Source organism: Erigeron canadensis, chromosome 2 (assembly GCF_010389155.1).
Source record: "Erigeron canadensis isolate Cc75 chromosome 2, C_canadensis_v1, whole genome shotgun sequence".
Taxonomy (NCBI): Eukaryota; Viridiplantae; Streptophyta; class Magnoliopsida; order Asterales; family Asteraceae; genus Erigeron; species Erigeron canadensis.
In genome coordinates, this window is record NC_057762.1 from 37,592,561 (window position 1) to 37,617,918 (window position 25,358).

General features: G+C 34.1%; 4 protein-coding genes and 1 long non-coding RNA gene across 5 annotated transcripts; 2 read left to right on the forward strand and 3 right to left on the reverse strand.

The window, feature by feature from the left end:
* Positions 1-1,692: 1,692 nt before the first annotated feature.
* On the forward strand, positions 1,693-6,472 carry LOC122587292 (50S ribosomal protein L1). Its single transcript, XM_043759418.1, has 10 exons — positions 1,693-2,336; positions 3,461-3,538; positions 4,132-4,173; positions 4,249-4,354; positions 4,737-4,807; positions 4,919-4,957; positions 5,052-5,156; positions 5,256-5,343; positions 5,507-5,553; positions 6,028-6,472. The coding sequence occupies exons 1-10, from the start codon at positions 1,782-1,784 to the stop codon at positions 6,103-6,105; spliced, it is 1,209 nt and encodes a 402-aa protein (XP_043615353.1). The 5' UTR covers positions 1,693-1,781; the 3' UTR covers positions 6,106-6,472.
* A 945-nt stretch (positions 6,473-7,417) lies between these two features.
* Positions 7,418-8,664, forward strand: LOC122586730. Its single transcript, XR_006322056.1, has 3 exons — positions 7,418-7,459; positions 7,671-7,706; positions 8,588-8,664. It is a non-coding gene; the product is annotated as an uncharacterized LOC122586730 (long non-coding RNA).
* A 2,401-nt stretch (positions 8,665-11,065) lies between these two features.
* LOC122589450 (pentatricopeptide repeat-containing protein At1g77405) lies at positions 11,066-13,843 on the reverse strand. The gene is made up of 2 exons (XM_043761742.1): positions 12,116-13,843; positions 11,066-11,294 (listed from the first exon to the last, which is right to left on the reverse strand). The coding sequence occupies exon 1, from the start codon at positions 13,573-13,575 to the stop codon at positions 12,235-12,237; it is 1,341 nt and encodes a 446-aa protein (XP_043617677.1). The 5' UTR covers positions 13,576-13,843; the 3' UTR covers positions 11,066-11,294; positions 12,116-12,234.
* A 3,877-nt stretch (positions 13,844-17,720) lies between these two features.
* On the reverse strand, positions 17,721-18,311 carry LOC122586361. The gene has a single exon (XM_043758353.1). It carries the CDS (start codon positions 18,272-18,274, stop codon positions 17,795-17,797), a length of 480 nt encoding a protein of 159 aa, XP_043614288.1. The 5' UTR covers positions 18,275-18,311; the 3' UTR covers positions 17,721-17,794.
* Positions 18,312-19,696: 1,385 nt separating this feature from the next.
* On the reverse strand, positions 19,697-24,950 carry LOC122589256 (replication factor C subunit 2). Its single transcript, XM_043761523.1, has 12 exons — positions 24,794-24,950; positions 24,612-24,690; positions 24,300-24,379; positions 23,754-23,873; positions 23,518-23,587; positions 23,104-23,177; positions 22,239-22,359; positions 22,071-22,133; positions 21,888-21,947; positions 21,527-21,652; positions 21,370-21,453; positions 19,697-19,890 (listed from the first exon to the last, which is right to left on the reverse strand). Exons 1-12 carry the CDS (start codon positions 24,835-24,837, stop codon positions 19,792-19,794), a joined length of 1,020 nt encoding a protein of 339 aa, XP_043617458.1. The 5' UTR covers positions 24,838-24,950; the 3' UTR covers positions 19,697-19,791.
* Positions 24,951-25,358: the final 408 nt, after the last annotated feature.

Here is a 25,358-nt window from a genome sequence, read left to right on the forward strand (position 1 = left end):
TGTATTGTTTTTCTTTGTTTCCCCTTAAATGTTTCAAAGAGATACCCAATGGCAGATTATATGGTGTTGTGTGTGTAAAGTTGGGCGATCAAAATGGTCGCTCAAAGCAAAAGAGAGAAACATCAAAGTCGTCTCTTGAGGCGGTAGGCAATTGCAGGCGACCAGTAGTCGACCACAAGAGCAAACCGGAGAATGTTGTCCAATATGCCACCTTATACCCAAAGTTACCCAAAAATAAGTTTTTTAATAAGTTTTTCACTTGAATATAGGCATAGCGACACTAACCCCTGTAATTAGCTATCTAAAAACTGTCACTTAAGTTATTCCTCACTATAAATATTGGTCCAAATTTTATTACATTTCAAAAAATTATCCCTAAATATATTTAGGATTTAATTGCACAAATCATCCTTGTGGTTTATACTTTTTTGTGGTTTTCATCTTTATAAGTGTTTTTTTTTTTTTGGATTTCATCATTCATTTTCACTTTTTTAACACATTACATCCTTTTGAAGGATGTAAGGTGTTAAAAAAGTTTGCACATTTTCATATTTTTATCTCATATAGGGATGTAAGATGCTAAAAAGGTAAAGATAAAATACAATGATTTTACATATATACATACAAGTTAAATATAAGTCATATACGTATTTTGTAATAGGTGTAAAATGTGATGTTGTACCTGGTCGTTTAAATTAAATCTCTATTTTGGTACAGCGAGAAGGAGTTTACTATGGTCAGTGCAGTGAGATTTGTGGAACTAATCATGCCTTTATGTGTGCGCCCGGAAAGATAGGCCGACTGCTTTATCAACTTGTGACGAGACTCATTTTCTGTATTTTTGACTCATGACTCGACTCATAAACAAAAATATATTTTCAAAAGAAATATAATACATTTGGAACTAATCATGCCTTTATGTGTGCGCCCGGAAAGACATGATGTACCTCATCAAAATCCTACTTACCATCGCACAACTTCCGGCCAACTTCCGTCATCTCTCACAACCACCAAACTCGCTGCCTAGTTCTCTGACATAATCAGCTGCATCATCCGACCAAATATTATGAATGTCTTCCAAAATCACTCTCCTCTTTCATCTCTTTTTAAAATTGATTTCTCATCTAGATCTGGGATTTATTATCTTTCATTTTTTGATATGATGATGATTTATAGTTGTGTGTTATTTTTAATATGAAAGAGTAATTTTCCATGGAAGGGGTGTGATATGATTTGATTTTGTAGTGTTATAAGTTATGTGATTTGTGTTGATACTAATATGTTAACTTGGTAATATGGTGGTGTCGGTTTTACTTTGAACGATTTTATTATGAACAAAGATAGAGAATAATATGTTTAGATTTGATTTTTTTAGTTGGAATTGCAATATAGATATATGTATGTGATGTACTTATGGATCTTTAATTAAGGTATAGAAATATGGATTTCTATTGAATTATGAGGTGTATGCCTAGATCTTGATAAGAAAATCAAGAAGAAGAAAATAGTGTTTAGAGGTAAAAGGACAGATATAGGGGGTTAATGGAGAACCACAAACGGACGTTAGCGTAAGGGGTATATTATGATACGAAAAACTATTATAGGGGTATGTAATGATACGAAAAATCGAGAGCGGTGAAACTTAATAATATGACGTAACCTGAAATTTTCTCAAAAAAATATTACGTGTAATCCAATTAACAAAACCTATTAGTCATCTTCAACCTTCTATTCTGCCTGTAACCCTCATTTTGCACTATACTCTGCAACATTAATTAAAAATGGCGGCTCACCGTCTCCTCTCTCAAGCCCGACAAATCCGAACATCATACTTATTCAATCCTTCTACATTTCAGTCCCTTCACAGATCACTCTGCTCTTCATCTTCTTCACAAGATCTCAATCTTAAAAACCCCCAACAATCATCATCTGCACCAGTCCAGCCCGTTTCTTACCCAATCAAACCCAAAGACCCAGTTACCCAAAACCCACAACCCAATGACCCGAATGCCCAAAACCCACAACCCATTAACCCGGAAAGTTGGAGCAGAGAAGATGCAAGATTTTTTAAAGATTATAACCCGGTTTCGTATGGGAGTAAAGTTGCACCATTGCCGGAAGATAAAGTGAGTGGGGAAAATGATGGGTTGAGTAATGAGGAAATGGAGGAGGAAAGGAGGAAAATTGAGATGGAAAATAGAATTATGAGAAGGGTTTTTCGCGGTAATGTAGACGAGCCCAAAGTTCCGTTTCCGACTTTGATTAAGCGGAAAAAGGAGAATGATAAAGGTCAGAAAGTTGTTCATGATCTTAAAGAGGCGGTCCATCTTGTCAAGGTTTGTTTTGGCTGTTTTTTTGTATGCTTATTATAGTTGGTGTTTATCAAGTTAGTTATTGATGATAGCAAGCTTAAAGTTTGTGAATTTGTCCCTTTGAGACGTCTGCTAAAATTGGAGTGCATGATTTAAGTGCTTATGGCTTAAAATCCGTGTGTGAAATATGCAGGACTCATCCGGCCAAATATAAGCTGAAATGTACTTACTGCACCAAACATCTCTAGAAAATAGTTACCAAGACAAAGTAGTTTTTTTGAGCTTGGATTTAGTGTTTAGCTGCTTGAATATGTGAAATGTATGTGTGTGGTTCTGTCTACTTTGTCGTGTTAATTAAGCTATTGTTAGTTGAGAAATGTTTATTGGGTTCTGTTTTATAAGTCTATGGTCATTTTAATTTCTGCCAAGTATTTGTTCTGTTGGGTTGACACTTTTGTGGAAGTACCCAGGTTGATAACTAACTTGGATACCCCTTGTTTTAGTTGCTTCATTGGACCCAAAGAATACACCCCTGGAATACAACCCTGGCTATTTTGGCTTACATCGTGCAACCCTTTTCTTCAATTGTATTCTAGTTACATGTACAGGTTTTATAGTATGCAACAAGCCTTGATACCACTTAATGGGTGGTGGAAGTAAATATTGTGGTTTTTGAGCGTGTTAGACTGTGTTTTTGTGTCGGTTGTGTTGATTTTTAATTGAAAAAATATGGCGGCGTTTGGTTACAAGGATACGAGATGTAAGGCTAAGATTAGAGCAAGGGATGATCCAAGTTTTGGCATCTCATCCCTTAAACTTATGATGATTATTGTAAAATTGGGATGGATCTGCAAGACAGATGTTTTGTACTTTGTAGTATAGATAGCTGTTTTTGTGCACTTGTCTGTCATCTTTGGATTAATTCAATTGAAGGATGTTGCTTTCTTCGTAACTCATACATAATTAGTCTTTCTGCTCATCTTCTTTATATATGTGTCTAAGTTTCTGTTATATATTTCTCTGATGTTATTTATATGGAAAGAAAGCTTGCATTTATCTACAACTGGTGATCTAATTATCTGAGCTAGTTTGGTCTGACTTGTTCTTTGACTACATTTCTTTGTTTTTTTCTCCATTGTATCTTTCAGGCGAATGCCAAGCGCAATTTTGATGAGACTTTGGAAGCACATGTGAAACTAGCTGTTGATCTGCGTCGAACTGATCTGGTATGTTATGTTTTTTCTTGTTTTCTTTAGTCCTATGGAAAGATGACACCTTAACTTAACTAGTTTGCAGCGGATTTGTAGGTTTTTAAGTGTCTAGTTTATTTGCCATCTTTAATTGCTATGGTAATCAGATATTTTATCCTTTTTCGTGTGTTAACTTGTCTCACTACTTTGGCAACCAGGATTAAGATCATATGAATGATAATGACTGATATTATTAGTTTCTACAAATAGTCAATGGATAACCTATATTTGCCTCTTACTGACCAGTCCCATGGTTAACATGATAGAAGGTAAATTTTGTAACACTAAGGTTGTACAGGAATATGGGGCTAGGATTTGAACCCATGACCTCGGCTTTCATGCTGCATGATTGTTTAAAAGAAGTATACTTGATTTACTTATCTTCTTTTTTAACTAAATCTTTCATGTTTACTTTTGAAGATGCTTTGCATGGAGAATCGTAATTATCTTGTCACAGTGAACTATCTTGGCTAACAATTAATTTGTGAACTTTATGATTGTTACGATTGTATATATTGTTCTATTTAACTGGATGCATCTTACGCCTTGACTTTGTTTTGCAAGTGCAGAAACTTACTGGTTCACTATCTCTTCCTCATGGCAGTGGAAAGGTACTATTCATGCTTGGCTAATATTTAGTACTGCTATTGTAAGTTAGATTAGCTCATTTTGTTTGCCGTTTGTAGGCCCTTCGGGTGGCTGTGTTTGCTGAAGGGGCAGCTGCTGATGAGGCTAGAGCTGCAGGTGCTGATATGGTGGGCGGTGAGGACCTAATTGAAGGAATTAAAAGTGGTAAGTGAACAATCATTTTATGCTATTGTTGAAGTACACTATTTATATGAAGTCTCTGGATTTGTGGGTTCAGACTTCTTTAAGATAATACATGTGGATGTTTCTATCTAAACCTCTATATCTATGACTTGTCCTGTAGAAGATTTTGCCTAATTTTTTTCTGTGGGCATAGCATTTGAATTTGTTTTGGACTTCAGGGGATTTACTAAAATGTATACGTAAAGAAGTTGCAATTTGTATGCTACTGGTAGAATTTTCTTTTAAATAAAGTATCAAATTATGGTAGTGTTTCTGTTAGTGGCGTAATTCATCTTCACTTGATTCTGAATGTGTTGGCAGCTGTTCCTATTGCTAAATTCTTGTGTTAATTTAAACTTTGTAGGCAAAATTAACTTAAAAGAAATTGACAAGTGTATCGCAGTTCCTCAATTGATGCCACGTATAGGAAAAGAGGTTTGTGTTTCATTTTTTTGTTTCCTGAGAAAGCAGAGTTTTGTGTTATCTATCTCGGAATATGAAAATAAAGTCTGATCAATAATGAAAGTTATTGTTTTCATTTGACAGATTTCAAAAAAACTCAACCGTTTGACTCCAAACGCAAGAGTGAGTTGTTACCTTCTTTGATTATTTTTCTCCAAAGCTACTTACATTTTCGTGTATGACACCATGCTTATGACTTATTTATTTCCTTGTTTAGGATGGTTCTGTTACTACTGAAATCTCTAAAGCAGTGAAAGAAGCAAAGAAAAACATCAAGTTTAAGAAAGACAAGTCTGCTATTGTTCATGTTGGTCTTGGAAAGGTACCATTACCCACATTTTGTTGGGACATATTTACATTGCATGTGACGATGACATCTTTAGGATTGTGTGTAATCAGGTTGCAAAACTTTATGAAACAGGTCAGTTTTACAGAAGAGGCTTTATGTGAAAACGTGGGTGCATTTGTTAATGCTCTTCTGCTTGCAAAACCTCCTGGATTGAAGAAAAGTAAGTAGCATTCATTACCTGCTGTAATTTTTGTTTTGTGTATAAATAAACAAAATTTTGATTTTTTGGCATTTAAAATACTTGTACGGCTTAATTAAGATACCTAAGGCTACATGGGAGCTTAAATTATTGGGAAGGACCAACTTTGTTTTTCTTTGTGTAGGTTCCAAGTATGCTGGATACGTGACCACATTTCATATTTGTAGCACGGTAACCTCATTGACTTTTATTAATAATATCATAGCATGTAGAGGTGGTCATTTCAGCCCATGGGTGAAATCGGATTGTGTTTTATTTCAAACTGGCTGAATAAAATAAAGTTGGCTAAAGGAGGAACAAGGCATATCCATTGAACATGTGAAAGTCACCATAATCTATCTTTAATGCATACAACTTAATTAATCATTTGTATAAAAAGGTAATTGTAGTAATGTTCTTTTTGTAAACATAGTTGATGCAATAAGCTTTTATTAACTATCCAATGAACAAAATAGTGTAACGTAGCCTGGCCGGAATCTGTTTTGATTTGTACTAAGATGTCTCGGTTCAAACCAAACATGTTTTTAACTTGTTACCCAACTAGCTTTACCCGTCCAGCTTACCACCTCTAGTACATGTTTTCAATTGATTGATGAATAATGTTCAAACTTCAAACTAGCCTAACTGATTAATGTCATCATGTAGATGGGCCCATCTTTCCCTGTTTCAATCCAGTCGTTGTCAATAGCAGCTGATCGTTACACCAAACTGCAAATGAGATAACCATGGAATCAACTACAAACTCGATGCTGTATCTGGGGTGCCAAATCTATTTTTGCTGCTGTTGCATCTTGATTGGGTTCTTTTATACACAAGTTGATGGTGTATTTCTTCCGCATAAGATTGATTAGATGTTATTTGCTCAACTAATAATTAAATGTATTTGGAAGAAGTAGCATTTCAATAGCTCAGTAATGTAGAACTGTAAAATCTTGATTCATTTTGGGAAGATACGTGGCTTTTGGAGAGTGTAATCATAGTCAGTAGTAAACGAGTCATGGTTAGATAATGGGCTATTGAACTGCTGTATTTATAGTTATGTTCACATCTATTCCATTATACAGTAGGCACACATTGTTACACATGAAAATCAAATGGGTTGTGTCTTATTTTCTTCATTCATAAAGATGCAAATGAATTCATGTGGTACAGGGAATAATGAAAAGTTAGGGTATGCTTGGAAAGTTGGAAGGGAGGTATTGGTAATGGGTTTTAGGAATACAAAAGGAAAATGATAAATCATCGCTAAATGACCTAAGGAATATAACACAACCTTATGTGCCACACGTTTTCATCCACTATTGTTGTAAACATACAGTAGAGATTTTTTTCTGCCAATGAAACATACATGATGAAATGGAGATTGCAGACATCTATTGCTATTGTTTTAGATTAAGATCAAATGCAATGCTAAATATACGGATATACGGTGATTCATACAGGTGTACTTGCAGTATTATTGTAATAACCCCTTAGGATTGTTATATTTACTTTTATATAAACCCAAATACACATACAAAAATCAAAAGGAGGTGCTGTCTCATTAAAAAACACTCGTCAAGAGTCATATGGAGTTCTGACTTATGCAACAAGGTTATTTGGCCAGTGTGATACAGTCATGATAATTTTGATAAGAGGATTTTCCTTTGAATTAGAACCTGAAACGAGTTGACAAAATATAATATGAATAACAACTTTAGGTTGAACTGCTTTTGTTAACAATTCTATAAAATTCGTAATCAAGATAACGTAAGGGTTGAACATTTTGTTAAAGAATCTTTAATATCATCTTTAAACAATCAAACATACTAATAAATGAAATTCAATTTCAATTTGATAAGATTTCATAAAAAATTTGTGAATAAAAAGAAAGAAACTAACTGTTCAAAAAAGTAAAAATAAAATAGGAAGCTAGAAAAGATTAATTTATAAAGTGAGAGGACCTTGGGCGTAAGTTACTACACTCTATTTTGTTTCTCGGCTAATTAATTAATTCCCCAATTTTTCCCTCCTAAATACAATTCGTCTGTCTAGGGTTTAATAGTGCATTTCATTCGATCGAACCATAAATTTAAAGGTCTGTTTGTTCATCAAATAATAACAACAACAATTCTCTCAGGTTGATTGATCTTAATTGATCCTAATTCGTTTTCTCGAAACCATCTGCTGTATTTATTTTAAAATTTTCAAAGTATAAATTCTCATCGTGTTTTTCTACTCCTGTATGATTTTATCTGTTTCTTAGACGATGCTTTGAATTTTATATGAATTTTTTGTATGAATTTTAGGTACCTTCGTGCATAATGGCACCGCCGCTTCCTGAGGTACGTAGGTCATCGATTTATTGTACGAATCTCAATCATTAACCCATCATGTATGTATGTATATATAGGGTAAGGTTCATGTGAGAACTATTCACATATGAACATAGATAATTATAAGTATAACTTGATAGTTCAAATATGTTCACTTATATCATTCACAAATGAATCAAGTTATAATATAGAAGTTCTCAGCTTCGCCGATTCAAATGGTTCGCAGTTCTTACATGAACCTTCTCCTATATATATATATACACACACCTTATACTAAAACTATATACACTATCCTTTATACCCAAGCCCGATTATGCAATGAGTAGTTCTACTTATAATCAAGGTTGGAGGGAGAAACCGGGTTGGGTTTTTATATATAAAAAATTATAATCTTCTGTGAAATTATGTGTAATTAAAAGACTGCAAACTTAAACATACTTGTGTAGAAACATTAGCATATTAACATTAACATAATACTTTGAAGTTCAAACAATTAACCTTACCTAATTTAGGATTTTATTAAAGACAAAAAAAATCAAAAGGTTGACCAGAGTTGACCTATTACCAAATAACGCTGACCCGGTCGGATCCGAATCGTCCCCCGATCCGATATCGATTGATTTTATACAACCCTGCTTATATCACACTATCATCCCCATTACCAAAACACAGCATACTTCAGTTGTAGCAGGCAGCCTAACGATTTGCATCCCTATCCAAACTCGTAATCCTGCAATATGACCTGCATACATAATCTGCACTTCTATCATACCCAATTGAGCAACATTTCCCATTTGGTCTATAGTTCACACTTCACAGCTCCCGTCTTTCTTTCTTGCTTTCTGTTCAATTTAGATTTTAAAACTAACTCTAGCGTGTGTGTGCTCCAGTTTACAATTATCTGTATTGACAATGGTCGGAGGACTTTATGTTGTAAAGATATCTACCACGCTCAACTTAAAGGTGCTAGATACTATTGTGAAACTGTATTGAAGGTTGGTAATTTTCATGCCTGCCATATATTTTAGTTACGATTGAGCCATTTATGCAAAACAACATACATATGAACATATCATTGTATTGTATTATATTGTATTTTGTTATTTATGCTGACAACTACGTACTCTTTTTCATTTTCTTTACAGTGTAGTCCTGAGAGTCGTGTGAGCATATTCACAATGAGTTCTAAAAGTAATGTCATACTGGTTCCTCCTACTAATGATCTTCAGCAACTCCGGCATGCCCTTAAATGTTGCCTTCCTTCCTTTACCTTTTCTTTTCTTTTTCTCATTACCTATATATTCCATCTTTAGATACGTACGTATGTATGATTGAACTTTATGCCAATGGGCCGGGTTAGCGCCCCATTGGTAAGTTCTTTGACTTTGGGGTTTCTCACCAGGTTCGAGTCCCACAGTGGATTGATCGGCAGGGGGGAGGTTGGGATGTCCTGGGCTCTATCCTAGGCATTCCTGTAGTTTTTGAATAGGGTAGTTTATGTGTATGTATGATGATTGAACTTTATATATGACTGAACTGAAAACGCATTACACATCTATGTTTGCTTCTCAGCTGTACCTGAATTGTAGCCTTGACGGTGACACGGACATTCAAGATTCGTTGTCCCATGCATGTTCAACTTTTTCCCGTAGTCCCCCACAGATGTATAAAAGGTTACTTGTGTTCGTTGGAAAGTATGTAATCCTACATATACTTAATTTTTTCAGTTATGAATATTTATTTTATTTTTTAGAGGAGACAACTAAATTAAAATTTCACATATGTTGGCAAACCTGAAACTTGATTGGAAAAACTAGCATCCTCTTTGTGGAACGGTGTTTATGATTGAAACCATTCTATAATATATTATCTGAATTGTAATAATCGCTGATAGATGTTGTTAATCTTGTCTTGGTTATGTATATCTATATGTTTGCTAATCAAATAGTTGTGTGTTTTTTATTATTGCTGCTAGTACTCTAAATCTGAATCTTAGGGATGCAAGCTTATATGGAAAGAAGCTCAAAGAGAGCAGTGCAGCTTTGGAAGTTTTCAACTTCTTATATTTGAAAAGGCGCTCTGTTACTTTAGGTGGGAACGCTGGTATATTCCAGGGTTCTTACCATTATGCGAGAACAGAACTTGAGGCACTACTTGTTACTAATGTCAATGCTAAGGGTAACAGCCGCATAAAAGATATTGTAGATGAATATGAATCTTCTGTTCTTCGCATGCTCAAGTCTAGATTACAAAAGCATGTCCATTACCTAGAGAAGAAAGCTGCTGCAGAGGTTAAAAGTGATGTGGATGAGAAGAATAAAACTGCTGCAGCAGATGAGAAGACCAAAAGTGCTGCAGATGATGAATATGGTCAAGCTCGTGCACCACGCGCCAGGAAGCAAAAAGGTAGAAAACACTAAACAAGAGCTGGAATTTGGTAAACATTCCCACCTTGTGACCGATTTGAAGCCTGGAGAGAATGAAAAGGTGGAAGCTGTCTGATGTATGTTGTGTAATTGTTTCTGTTTTCCTGCTGCTAGATTGTTTATGTTTGTTTCTTAAACTGAACCATATTAATATATGACATTGTTATCATCATACTAGTATCTCTTTTGTCAAAAGGTATGTTCTTGTTTTTCATCTATTTGCCGTATCTCAAATGGATCGAATAAAATAAAGTTGGCCTGAGATTTTTTCAATAGGTAGTTCAAACCAAAATTGTTTACAACTTGTTACCCAACTAGCTTTACCCGTCCAGCTTACCACCTCTAGTATATGCTTTCAAATGATTGATGAATAATGTTCAAACTAGCCTAACTGATTACTGTTGTCATGTAGATGGCCCGTCTTTCCCTGTTTCAATCCTCGTTGTCCATTGCAGCTGATCATTACACCAAACTGCAAATTAGATAAACATGATATCAACTACAAACTCGATGCTGTATCCGGGGTGCCAAGTTTGTTTTTGCTGCTGTTGCATCTTGATTGGGTTCTTTTATACACAAGTTGATGGTGTTTCCTGCATAAGCTTGATTTTAGATGTTATTTGCTTAACTAATCTTAAATTTATTAGAAAAAAGTAGCACTTGATTAGATCTGTAATGTAGAACTCAAAAAATCTTGATTCATTTAGGGAAGATATGTGGGCTCATAAGTTTTTTTATTAAAATGGTCATTTTGTTGAGCACACAAGTTTTTAGCTGACATTGTTTAGGGCCAATATCATCCACTACTTTTTTAAACAGATAGTAGTTTTTTTTTTTCCCAATGGGACATATACGATGAAATGGAGTTTGCAGACGTCTACGGCCTTTAGGAAGATGTAAAGGGAATAATACATATAAGGTGATTCTAACAGGTGTACAGTGTACTTGCAGTATCATTGTAATAGCCGCTTAAAATGAATGTTCAGACATGCTTTAACTTTTACATTTTACAAGTACAACTAGTTAAATCCAAAAGTACAAATACAAAATCTAGATGAGCTGTCGTCTCGTTAAAAAAATACTCGTCAAGGGTCATATGCAACAAGGTTATTTAGCAAACGTGATGCAACAATGATGATCTTCACAAGATGTCTTTCCTTTGAAGTAGAACCTGGAACAAGTTCACAAAACATACAAGTTAGCTCATATAAATAGCAATTTTGGGTCAAACTAATTCAAAATCAAGATAAAGACATAAGGGTTGGATATTTTGTTGGGAGCTCTAAAATACACGAAACTCGCCATAATAGCATGGATAAGATCTCAGAACATAGTTAGGTTAATATATGTGAGGTCACAATATGGCAGATAGGTATAATGCTATGGTGGTGATCCATTGATCCATAGCAGGTTTGCTCATTACTTTCTCTGATGCAGGGCTATATATGGTTGGTTAATTTAATGTTGAAGTGTGAGCATGACTTTCAGACCATGACTCACAACTTCAAAACCCCTATAGTAATAGTGCCAAGGACATGGGGTGAAAAATGCAAAAAAGGGTGGAACTTATGTTGAATGGAATTTTAAGAGATGATTACGAAAAATAAAATTTTCGTTGGGATGTATCTTGCCAACAACAAGTTGATTAATGGTTCCATTAGCTTCTAATATAAATGATATTATATTCGTAACTTGAAAAAGATAAGACGTCTAGCATGAGAATTACCAATATGTGTTTTGCTCCGACATTTATGTATCCTATCTATGTCCACATTGGTCAAAATGATTTAGTTGTCTTTGTAAAGTCTATAAGTTAGAAGAGTCGATTATATAGAATGTTCCATTAAAAAGACGGCAAGAGTTAAGGTTTTTATGTCACAGTAGAAAGTTATACGACCTGATATTCAATTGTACATGTTTGAGAATCGTCAAAAGAAAGGAGTTTTCTTATTGAAGTAGCAGGATATATCTCATAGATTTATGTAAATGTACCTGAATCTGCAAAACAGAAAGCATATTCCACACTGTAGCAACCGCGACAGTTTTATCGTTTCACATTTTAATGCATGTGGTTCTCCAGAACAGCAGTAAGAGCACGCCATGAACCAGAACTATTCCAAATCACCATTATCACCGATACTAATTTGGGGCTTTGCAGACATAACTGGTTTCACTTTCATTACTTGCTTAGATCTATTCTTGATACCATCTTCAATTCTTCCACAAATCTCATTATCTAATAAATCCATCCTCCCAGAAGACTTTACTGTTTCATGAACTAATCTATACGTATAATCTCTAGGTATCGACCCTCCATCAACCAATTCAACTAGCTTCTCCCATGCCTCTAATGCTTTTCCCGCTTCACATAAAGCATGGATGATAGGGGTATACGAGCTTGTAGTGGGCTGCCCATGGTTCAATTCTTGCATCCGTTGCACCATCTCCATAGCCTTATCAATCTCATTAGTTGCTGAATAATATCTTATGAACGAATTGTAAGTAACCCGATTCGGAGAACAACCCTGTTTGAGCATATCATCAAACAATTCAAGAGCCCTCTCGATTCTATAAGTCTTGCAACAACCATCAATCAAACAATTATACGTTACAACATCAGGTTTAAAACCCTTAAACAGCATGATCCGGAACAAATGATTAGCTTCCCACATTCTCCTCCTGATAGCCTTCTTACACCCGGTCTGCAAACTATGTTTACAATAACTACTAATCAAAATCGTATACGTGTAAGTATCAGGTGGACACCTAAACCCCGGCAACTCCATTTGCTCAAACAAAAACTTAGCCATTTTAAAGTTACCAACTTTACATAACGCATAAATTACTGTATTATACGCACAAACATCCGGTCTACAGTGAAACTGTTTCATTCGGTAAAACGCAGCCAATGCTTCATTTACCAACCCTTCTTCTCCCAACACTTTAACTAAACAGGTCATGGTCTCCGTCGTGACTAGCCCACCGCTACTTCTTCTCGACATATCCTTTAAAAAACTATAAAGCTCTTTCAATCTATTTCCTTTAGCCAAAACAATACTCATCTCTCTACAAGTCATTTCATTATGACTAAACCCACATTGTGTTTCAACCCAATAATAAAACTCTAGAGCCTTATCCAATCCCAACTTCACTTTTTTCGGGTCTCTATAGGCAGCCGGTCCAAGTACCATCACCCCTTTACGAAACTTAACCGTTTCTTCATAAAGGTTTCTTTGTTTTAAAGGAGCTCGGTGTCTAAAGCCCGTTTGACGACCAATGGATCTTGTGGACTGAAAAAAGTATCTCGGTATCGATCTTAATACCTCGACGACCACTTGGTTTGAAAAATGATGGCTTAAAGGTAACGGGGTAGCAAGATTTGAATCAAATCGACGGTTTTGGATGATTGCAGTCAATATTTGGTTCACAATATTTGCATACTTTGAAGACATGATTACAATACTATTCAGTTATAAAAGTACTAATTGGTGGAAACTAGGGCAGGAGAAAAAAAGGCATGAACTTGATATGATTTCTGTGAATAAAAATGGTTTTTAACAAATGGGATGTAAATAGCTATAACAAAATGGAAACAAATTATAAAGTATGAAGGGCTCAAATAAATAAACAAATAATTATATACAACGTAGTAATAGAATCATGTCAGCAGGACGGGGAGTTACCGTTGCCGGCGCCGGGGCCGACCAGTCTGGGCATATGTGTTCTGGTTAGACAGAAAGTACCAAGCGGCCAAACAAGCTTATTATGTTTTATTTATTTAGAGAAAATTTCATTACATCACCCTGTGGTTTGCTGTATTATTATTTGTTTACCTTGTAGTTTTTTTTATTATTACTTCACCCTGTGGTGACTTTTTGTATCATTAAAAACCCCTCCTTTTAACAGACGTTATTATGTCTCCGTTAACCCTCTCATGTGCATTGCATGTGAGGGTACAATGGTCATTTTACACCACTAAACACCCTTTCTTCATTCACCTATTTCTCTCTTTCCTATATCTATTTTCTTCTTCATTTTTCTTTCATCTTTTTTCTCTCAAGTTATACATATGTATGAGTATAATATTTATCTCTTCTGTATTTCTATAAACTCCATCTTTATAATTCCATCAATTCTATATACGTATTCCTTTTATTTCCATCAAACCCAGATGCTTCTACATATAAAAATCCAAAGGAATCAATAATACATACATCCATCTATATCTATACCTATCTTTATCAATCTCTCCATATACCAAAACACCAAATCATAATCCTAGATCTAATCACAAAAATATATTAATTAATAATAATATATAATAACTGAAGTAACTTACAAAAATGGTAAAGAAACAAAACTGGACCGATTTATATCTAATAATATATATATATATATATATAATTAACTTGTAATCATAGTCTTTCTATATCTCCCATTATTAAAAAACAACAGAAACAGTGGGTAAATTGGCAATCGCCATTCTTGTGGCTGTAATAGTGAGATGGGTATGAAAATTAAGTACTCCAGTAAACATGGTGTGCTTAATATATAGTTATTAAACAACACCACCACTCTCCACCACTGCTACCGACTGTCACTGCCGTGAAAATTCCCCACCGCTGGCACAACACCACCACCACTGTCGCAGCAATCACCCTAAACAACCACCACAGTCAACCGCTGCCACCCACCTCAGACACCATCTCCGTCGTCCACCATCTCCGGTGGATCTTAATTTTTATGGGTTTGTGGATCTTAATTTTTGTGGGTTTTGGGGATCTTAATTTTTGTGGTTTTGTGGATCTTCTCTGCCACAGAGTCCAGCTATCCACCACCGCCGTGTAAGAGAAACAATAACGTCTTTGGGCTCATCGATATGTTTGCAATGCGATTTTACTATATATATATATATATTATATGTTATTAAGAAACTTTCAGAAAGAAACTTGTTTTGGAAAAGTTTGATACTTTGTAGTTGATAGATTTATGTATGTATATTTTTAAGGTTGTGAGAAGATTTTGTTGGTGTTTGGGTGTTAATTTGGGTTTTGTTTACCACTTTTTTTAGATTTTGTTGTTATTGTTATTGTGTGTTTGGATTTAGGATAGATTATGAGTTTTGATCTGAAAAAGTGAATGAGAAAAGAGGAAAAGGTGTTTTTAGAGGTGAAAAAGACTAAAATACCCTCATGTGCGCTGCACATGAGGGGTTAACGGATGACAATAAACGGACGTTAAAGGGAGGGGTTTCTAATGATACAAAAAGTCACCACAGGGTGAAGTACTAATAAAAAAAATGACAGTAAAAAAATGATAAAATAGCAAACCACAGAGTGATCTAATGAAATTTTCTTTTTTATTTATTTATCACTTGTTGAGTTTTATGCCAACAAAATATTGATGGGATAAGTGTCCCAAAATGTAACTAAGTATCAACAAATGTCTATTGTAACAACCAACTATCAGTTTTGAATACTGTATGGAAGTAACTTGGTAAAAGAGTCTAAAATATTAAAAAGTGACTTGTTCCATCATTAGCCGGTAAATACTCTATTTTCATTTTAATTATTTCCGACGTGGATTATGTGATCTGACAAATAACAACAAAAACTAAGTTACATATAAAAACAAACGTTGGATCAGTTTCTCATTTCACACACTTTTACACACACACACACACACGACAATTCCAAACCAAATCCACACATACAACATATATACGAAATCCAAAATTCGTCATCGATCGATGTCTATTTAACTCTTCCACTGCTATATCAAGGTATGTCCTTCATTTATCTACAAGTAATTCATGTTTTGTAGCAGATATAGAAAGGGGGAAAAACCGAAAACCCTAATTTTTCATTTTTTCATTTTTTTTTAATTTTATTGCAATTGCTTTCTATATCAGAATATGCAAGATTCAATTCCTCATATATTTTTTGACCGCAAATACTAAGTATCTTTGGGAAGGCTGTTAAAAGTAAGTGTCATCTCTTGAATACTCCTAACAGTTAATAAAATGTGATAGCATGGTTCATTGTACAGGAATGCAAGATGAATAAAGGGGTATTACACATAGGATAAGTATTGTTGTATTGCTGCTTGTGTATATTTTATATGAGAGAGGCTGAATAGAAGGCAATTCAAAATTGTTGAGTTGTGTAAAGGAAAGCAAGTAGACCCAATTCTTACATTTATCAGATAAAGGAGTACGAGATTACAAGTTCAGTCACCACCAACTCACATATTCCACATCGGAAATAATCAAAAAGATTATAGAGTATTTACCAGCTAATGATGAAACAAGTCACTTTTTAATGTTTTAGACTCTTTTACAAAGTTACTTCCATACAATATCCAAAACTGATAGTTGGTTCCGACAATAGACATTTGGCCATACTTAGTTACATTTCCAGACACTTAAGTATTTACCGGCTAATGATAGAACAAGTCACTTTTTAATGTTTTAGACTCTTTTACCAAGTTACTTCAATACAATATCCAAAAATAATAGTTGGTTCCTACAATAGACATTTGACTATACTTAGTTACATTTTCAGACACTTATCCCAATATTGATTTAGCGGTTTAGAGAATGTGAGGGAGCGAAAAGGTTTTTGATTTGGGAAGTGCTACAATAAATTTTTTCGATCTAATGGTACATATTATATTGTGTAGTGTACAATTATATAAAACATACATTGTTGTAGATGTGCAGAAAATGTTGTAAATTTTATCATTTCTTTTTTGATTATGATAAAATTTATAATAACCGAAGTTAAAATATAAGTCTTAACTATTTTTTTTAAACGTTTAAATCGTCAAAACTTGTTCATCCCATTTATCGGCCCTTACGTCTTTCGGGTAGAATGCCGTTCGAATTTCAATGAACCACGGAAGAAGGAAAACCTCTTATTTAACCCGCCAAATAACACGACGATAAATAGAAGTAAACCTTGCTTTCTTAAGATTTGTACCTGAGTCTCCCCAGACCCAAAACATTCTTGGGAGGACTAATGATATCACAGAGGTTTTATCACAATGATTCTTAACTTTATTTGATATGTAAAAATATGAGAGATTATATTTGTTACTTGTACCACTTTTTAATACATGTATCATATGTATCACTTTTTAAAAAAATCTTTTTTTTTTTAATAATATCACAATTTTTTAAATGTATGATGTGAATGAGGGGCGACATTTTTGTCATCTTTACATTTTGCTTGAAAATTGTACCATTCATAGTCGAACAAGATAACGATACTAATCGGCTCAAGCTTCGATAGATTTCAATAAGCTACTTGGACTAGCAAGAAATCTTCACATAAATCATCCATAAAAGTTCCTAATCAAATTTGACTAGTGTTTACTGTATTTTTTTAAAAATTGGCATAGGTATTCATTGAAAGTTGGACGAAATAAGTAACATATGTAGAAAGAACTTCAGAAAAATGTAGCATTACTCATAAGCACAAACATTTATTTCAGCTCTCGAACAAATTCGACTACAAATTATGGCCAACACCACAATAATCAAATCTAACTTAAAACGACCACCTAAAATACACAAGAGTCCGTCGTTTCAACTAAATTTGACTATTCTATCAATTGTACCATAAAAGTCTTGTCGAGGCCAGACCATATTGTACGTATTGACATTGTGCTTTAAAATAGACCGTACCCTGCCCATTCCACATCGGTCACCACGCGTGGTGATGATCGGTAGGACGAGAAGGAAGAAGAAGACGGCGAGTCATAAAATGGTGAAGGCGACTTTCTAGTAGACATGGACCAATGTGACAATGTCTCAAGGTCCGATTTATAGACAGGGTCTACATGAAGTTTATTAGTTTTTCTTTGACTATCTCCTTTATTTCGGGTTGTTGGAAAGCAACCCAATGTAGATACAACCTCGGGCCGACCCATTATGGAGCGCTTACTATCAAACTGAAAACGACTAGATTGGGTTCGTGGCGAGGAGGGGAAATGGAATGATGTTGGACTAGCTGGTGGTGGCTTAAGAGACGATTTACGTTCGTTGGATGGTGGTTTGTGATGATGGTTTACGGGCTTAGGGACACCGGGCCTAATTTCCCACTTGAATGGAACCGCACCTGGTTTAACAAAGGAGTCATCTATAGCCATGGCTAAGACTGACTAATGGCTTACACTTAGAATTTGATAGATATTATGAATGTGAATATATATGAATAAGTAGCTAGCTTTATTGTTTATATATATAGTACATTGACTAAACATGAAGTGTATTGGTTATGCCGAGATTACCGCTGGGACCCTGTAGACTTTCTCCATTTGGTTATTTGTTTTCTTATATAGGTATACACATTTTGACATATCTATACATACACATACAATCATACTTATACATACATATATTTTATTATCGTACCGTGACATGCATACATAAAAATGGACTATATGGAGACTGAGAAAGAGACAGGTTGTTGAGGTGGCAGAGTCAGTCAGACTTATGTGTTCATCAATATATTAACTTATTAAGATTCAAAGTTATAAAATATTTGTTTGTTTTTATACTAACTTATTAAGATTCAAAGTTATAAAATATTTGTTTGTTTTTATACTATCATTATTTTGACATTTATTGAATAAATGTTTCTTTATTCACTGAGAGGGGATTCAGTGTACATTCAACAGTGAATTTTCAAGACTCCTATGCGTTAATTTTGTCATCTTTATATGTTATTTTTATTTTTATTATAGTTATATGGTAAATTGTATAATTTATGATAAATCATCGAAATGTTACTATTTGTATTAATATATTTTATCGTTATATGTTATGTTGTTTATGATATACAGTAAGACATTATTCAAAATGAAAAGGTTTGAGTTCGGAACTTTAAAAGCCTACTGACCATTTACCAGTAGATCACCTTAAAAATGTTTAAAGATAAAAGGATATTTTAGGTGGTGAAGTACATAAATACTTCTTTAACAGAAAATCTGTAATATAAGTGGTTTGATTTAATAGATAAAATATATAGAGTACTTGCAATTGTTGTGCAAGAATCACGTCAACCAAAGGTTGGTGGCCCATCTGCATAGATTAATAGCGTAAAATCTTCAAGATTTGGCAAGGAGCGATTCTTGGGCACAATTAGCTCCAAAACAAGACCCCCTTATTCATCTAAATCCAAAGTTTAATATACAAGCATGCATATATATCCCAAAGAGTAGTTATTTTCTACACCATCTTGCTTTAGTATTTTTCTTTGATCCAATTCAATGACATATGAAATACTTTTGATCGTGTATAAATACAATTACACATACAGAACACGATTAAACATACCAGTTACAAGCGTCTACCAAGCAAAAAAGACTCATCAGAGTATCAGACGGTTTATGTAATCCATTAAAACAGATTACTTTCATCCAAAGTTATAACATGTCAAGTAACCTACAGGGGTGTGGATATAAGTTTCTAATTCAATATGATAATAGTGAGTTTATTTTAAAACATTAGATAGAGGCATAGAGCATGACAATGGTTCAATCGTTTCTTTAACACCATACATATATCAATTAGAAGCCAAAATATCAAAATTCCATTTTACCGACTGTTTAAAAAGAGTACACTCCAAGAGTCCAAGTAAACATGATGAACAAACGGAAAACATTTAATTGGAATATCCTTCTGGTGCGTTACTAAATGCCGTGATCATTGAACTGCATACATCCAGCAGTTGCAAATACTCATCTGCTCCATCAACAAGGCACTGCATAATCCAGTAAACCAAACTAAGAACTTCATACATCCAACTATACAGTATATGCTTTCACAGCCATAAAACTAAGTCAAACCATAAACTTCTGACAGGTGCTTAACTACTTGATCACGTTAAGATAGCAACATTTCCTCTTTTTCTTTTTTCTTTCATTCTGTAAGATCCCAATCCAAATTTACCTATTTACCCATTAGGAATAATGACACCCACTTCCCTCCACAAGTTAACTCGGTATTGTTTCAGTAACATTCATTTTAAGTTTTGACTATTAGTAGTAAACTAGAAATAAACACCTGCGCGTTGCCGCGGAGCTTTTATAGTAACGTCGTGGACAATGATTCATTAAGCTTAAACACGTTGCCACAGATTATATTACACACCTTGCGGCGAGACTCAAGTAGATTATCTTTTCAGATGACAATGTTTTGGTACAAATTTGATAAAGTCAACAAACATTTATTTGACATTGTAACAATAAAGCATTTTATTGATAGGCTAAAATGTAAAAGATAAAAACTTTAGGGGGTTAAAAGGTAAAGACGTAAAAGTTGATGGGCTAAACTGTAAAAGGAAAAAACTTTGGGGGTTAAAAAGTACAGAGAAAACTTTAAGGAGTTAAAATGTAAATTAGTAAAAGGTGATGGGCTTAAATTTGGGGGTTAAAAAGTAAAGAGAAAACTTTAAGGAGTTAAAATGTAAAGTAGTAAAAGGTGATGGGCTTAAATGTAAAAGGTAAAATCTTTAGGGGGTTAAAAGGTAAAGAGTTCAAAGTTGTATGCATGTGTAGTTGTACTATGTGCATAGAAACTTGTAAAAAACCAGTTGGTTTTTAGTATATATATAAATACACATTAATCTGTAGCCATATGTTGTACTTATTTCAGTACATAAAAACAAAATTTACACCAACCCTGCTCTTAAGCTTGGAGAAAACTATCATTTCTCCAAATATTAATAAGAATATATATCAGTTTTAGAAACTATCATTTCTCCAAATATTAATAAGAATATCAGTTTTAGATATATATTTTCACATTTTCTCAAAAGTCTGACCACGCCACTAATCCTGGAATGATCAGAGTAGTTATCGAGTGAGTTCCTGACTGACTGGCTTATACTCTCGAGTATTTTTCCACCCAGTCTGAATCATTTGTAATTATCAACATTCATGCCACCCTACAGAAGAACTAATAAATGTATTTTTAAGTAGCATGCTTAGTGATGCTTTGTCTTGTGATGGTAAAAAAAATTGATAGCAGTAGGCCCAAAAGATAATGATGATCTAGACAGTAAAATGCTACACCTTAAATTGTTTTCCAAAAAGGAGACTGCTATAATGATTCTAAAAACCATATTTGCAACAAAATTTTATTAGACGGAGTCACAATTTCAAGCCGCCAAATTTATTTTATTTTTGATATATTAATACGCAAAAGAAATGCAAAGTCTAAAACTGGATAAGATGCGTACCTTATCAGATTCACCCAACTTTCTGCATATTCTTGCCTTTTGTTCATCGGATGCATCATCAGATTGAACAACAATATCAAATAACTGCAATGAAATCATATTAATATATGAGACTATAGGAGTTGGTTAGCATATAAATTAAAGCAACAACATTGACCTGAGAAAGAATCTGACTGACTGGATACCCCTCTGCAATAATATTATTGACTTCTTTGTTTGCAGAGTCAAATAAACCACGCCGACAAGCTGCAAGAAGAGCCTGAACAACTTCATGTGGGACGACCTGATGTACTCTAGATCTCAGTATTCAATACATGCTTAACAAAGAAATTACTATATAATAGACAATAACTAAGGTGATTCATTTTGCATATAACTTGGCACTTGAAGCAGTATAAACCACTAATCTCCCATCACAATGTTCTTTGAAACAGTAGTAGATTATAAAATCCAAATTGCATCATATATAAGTTTGCTTTAGGTTTGGAAGCAATAGTGTAAGAAAAGAGTCTAATTACCCCAGAAACACTAATCAAGTCCTTGGAAGAAATTGAGGATCCATAAAGGCGAGCAGCTCCCTATTAAAATCAAAATACAAAGACCAATACAACAATAAATAATAAACATATCTAAAACATCAACAACAATCTTTGATTTGTACAAATACCAAGGAAGTAAGTGTAAATGATTGTTTTTATTACCTGCAAGAAGGTAATAGCCCGGCGAAGATCTCCTTGAGATATGGAACTCAAGGTTGAGAGAGCCTATAAACAACCAACCATATCATTTAGAACACATGCTAATACAAGAAAAAACTTAACTAGAAAGCAAAAAATGTCAAAAATATGCAGAGTAAACCAGGTTGACACCTCTGAGTCCAAATTAAGGCCTTCCTCTTTGCAGATATGCTCTATACGGGTGCTCATGATTTCTTCAGAGAGTGGCTTAAACCTAAACTTGGCACATCTAGAAGCAAGAGGTTCTATAATCCTGCACCAGGTATGAAAGAAACATCGGAGAATGAAGATGCATGAATAAAAAACCCAAATAGTAAACAAAAAATCTGGTTGTCCCTTAACTTTATGAAACTTCCTATTGCATTTCCTGTTGACTAGTATCTTCCATTTCTATTTCTTGTAAACTTTTGTTTGAAAGAAGTTAATTAAAGCATATTTGACAGGGATTAGAAATATCAGAGTATCCTGTACTTCAACAAATTTAAACGTATCTACTCGGTCTTTCTAGCTTTGTCTTGCTTCACACTACTTAAAGTAATATCTTTTGATTGTTTGTTATAATTGAGGGTTTGTTCCCAGTGGTAAATTGTTTTCACTTGAAATATTTGCAGACTATCTGACTGCAAGCATAAGACTTCCAATTTCTTAGGTACTGCATGTGTGTACATCTAATTTGCTTCTAAACCGTTTATACTTTATTTTTATCAGAAAGCGGTACATTATTAGTCTATCCGAATTTCTGAGCGGTGGCCAATGAAGTTGCTTTATCTATATTATTTTGATGTTTGCACGTACATACATTTTCATAAGTGTGTAGTGTGTATGCAATTAGGTTATATTAGACTCCTCCATGACTACACCTCCACCACCAGAGGTATGAAATGAAGTAGAAACTAAGCTCACTGAAATCTACCTCAAGAAAATAGATTATTTTTCTAAGATATACCACTAAAGATAAAATTAAGTACTGCATTATCATAGAGAACTGAGCACAAACCTGCTGATGTAATTGCATATAAAAAAGAATCTTGTAACTTTTGAGTAAGTTTCCATCGTACGACGTAAAGCATTCTGCAACAGAAAATAACATATTACTTCTAAATCTGTCTAAATGCAGACTATCCCAAATACACACTGCATAACAAAAACTGAAACACTGCCCTGGTCTTTTAAGAAACAAGATATGAACACATACGACTAGTAAAAGTTTACTGAATTTGCTAGGCATTCTATGGAGATGTTGATGTTCCAAGGAAAACTACAGCTTTATTGTCTTTAAAATAATCATAAGTGTTCAATCTTCAGCATAGTCAACGTATAATAGTTGCATGAAAAAAGATTTTATAAAAAGAAAGATATAACATTTCTGAAAGGTAACTACTAAATGATGAGAAAAAGGTAGGGAATTCACCTGCGCATCTTCAGTCATTGAATCTGCCTCATCAAGGATGATAATTTTAAAAGGTGGGCAGGGATAACCCCTACATGATGAAGACACATTGAGCAAAGTGAAGAAAACAAGCATGAAGCATAGCAAATATAACTTCAAAGGTATTTGGAAAAAGCGGCTGTTGTGATTCATTTTCCATAACCTTTCTTTTGATTCTTAATGAAAAGATAAAGAAGGAGGGGGCTTAGGTTATATACACTTGATGAGCAGAACCAACAGCAACTGCAGCAAAATTCTTGATTTTAGTACGAACCACATTGATTCCACGGTCATCACTAGCATTCAGCTCGAGAACTCTGTTCTTGTAAAGTTCAGGACTGTAAAAGGAAAGAGTCAACGGTGGTAGCGAAATTGACTAGTAAACTAGTTAGCATTTCATCAAAATAGCTTAAGCATAACAATGCTACAGCATAATACGGTCACATTTTGTCCTTCATATAATATACGGGTAGCATTTTAACCAAAGGTAGGTGACTTACAAATTACATCTAATCGTAGTACCAAATCATATGAGAATCTTTTTACACTCAAAGCTACTCAAATGTTCTTCGGGTCCTCTAAAGTAAACCCTAGTGTTCAAATACCTTACAACTATTCATCATAAGGGAAATCTAAAAGCAATCAAACACAACACAATCTCTATATAAACCGTCGCATTCCAATTCAACCTAGACCAACTAAAAGAAACAAACAACAAAAGAAGAGAAATGACAAATATAATGCATGTACGTAGTCGGCGTTACCCATAAAGCTGATGAGCAATAGCTAAAGCAGTTGTAGTCTTTCCTGTTCCGGGTGGCCCATAAAACAACATGTGTGGACACTGCAACAAACGAAATCAGTTCAGCTCAATAAACCCTAAACCCATAAAAATTAAAATAATAATAATAATAATAATAATAAAAACCTAAAATTTCTGATGTCACACAAAAGTTCACAACTTTAAACAAAATGAATTAAAATAAAACCCTAAAAATTTCTAATTTCAAACACAATTGACAAATAAAACCCTAAAATAGTGGTGTTTTGAGAAAATGGGGAAATGAAATTATTACACTAGTGGTTTCGAGAGTATTGGTGAGGACTCGAACAACTTCATCTTGATGCGCAACATCCTTTACTCGTCTTGGTCGACTGAAATATATTCAAACATACAGATATACATTTCATTATAGATATAGATATAGCAATATGTATGTATATTTTTGTTTTATAAGTAAGGGGGAGAACAAGTTACTATTTTTCGACCCAAGGTTGAGTGCTCTGCATCAATGGCGCCATCTCTGCTTGTCTCTGTGTGTGCTTTTCCCGCCCTTTTGTTTGTGAGGAACGAAATTGATAGTGCGATTATATTGACTTTTAGTTTCAGTTTAAAAATAAAAAAAAACTTTTTTTTTTTTGGTTATTTTGAGATAACTTATAAGTGTTGTGTTATGTAAAGAAGTTATTGTTTTGAAAACGAAGTCCTTGTTGTGTTATATTTTAGAGTGGTTATCCTTCGTCGACGCGCCTAAATATGATAACATAGGGTTTGTGGTTCGGTTAATATGTAGTTCATTGTAACATGGTTCGTGGTCCAGTCTATTGATTCGTATTCTTGATCCCTGACTTGTGAATCTACGTGGATTGAAGTTTCGATTCATTTGAGATTACTAATTTTGTAATGGGTCAATATGAAATTAAGGATCTTGTAATGGGTCAGTAGAACTAGAACTTGTTTGATCATACTTTTTAATAGTATTAGGTCACAAAGACTAGGTGGTCAATTGTATTCAGAAGACTAGTTAAACCTACTTGCTCCA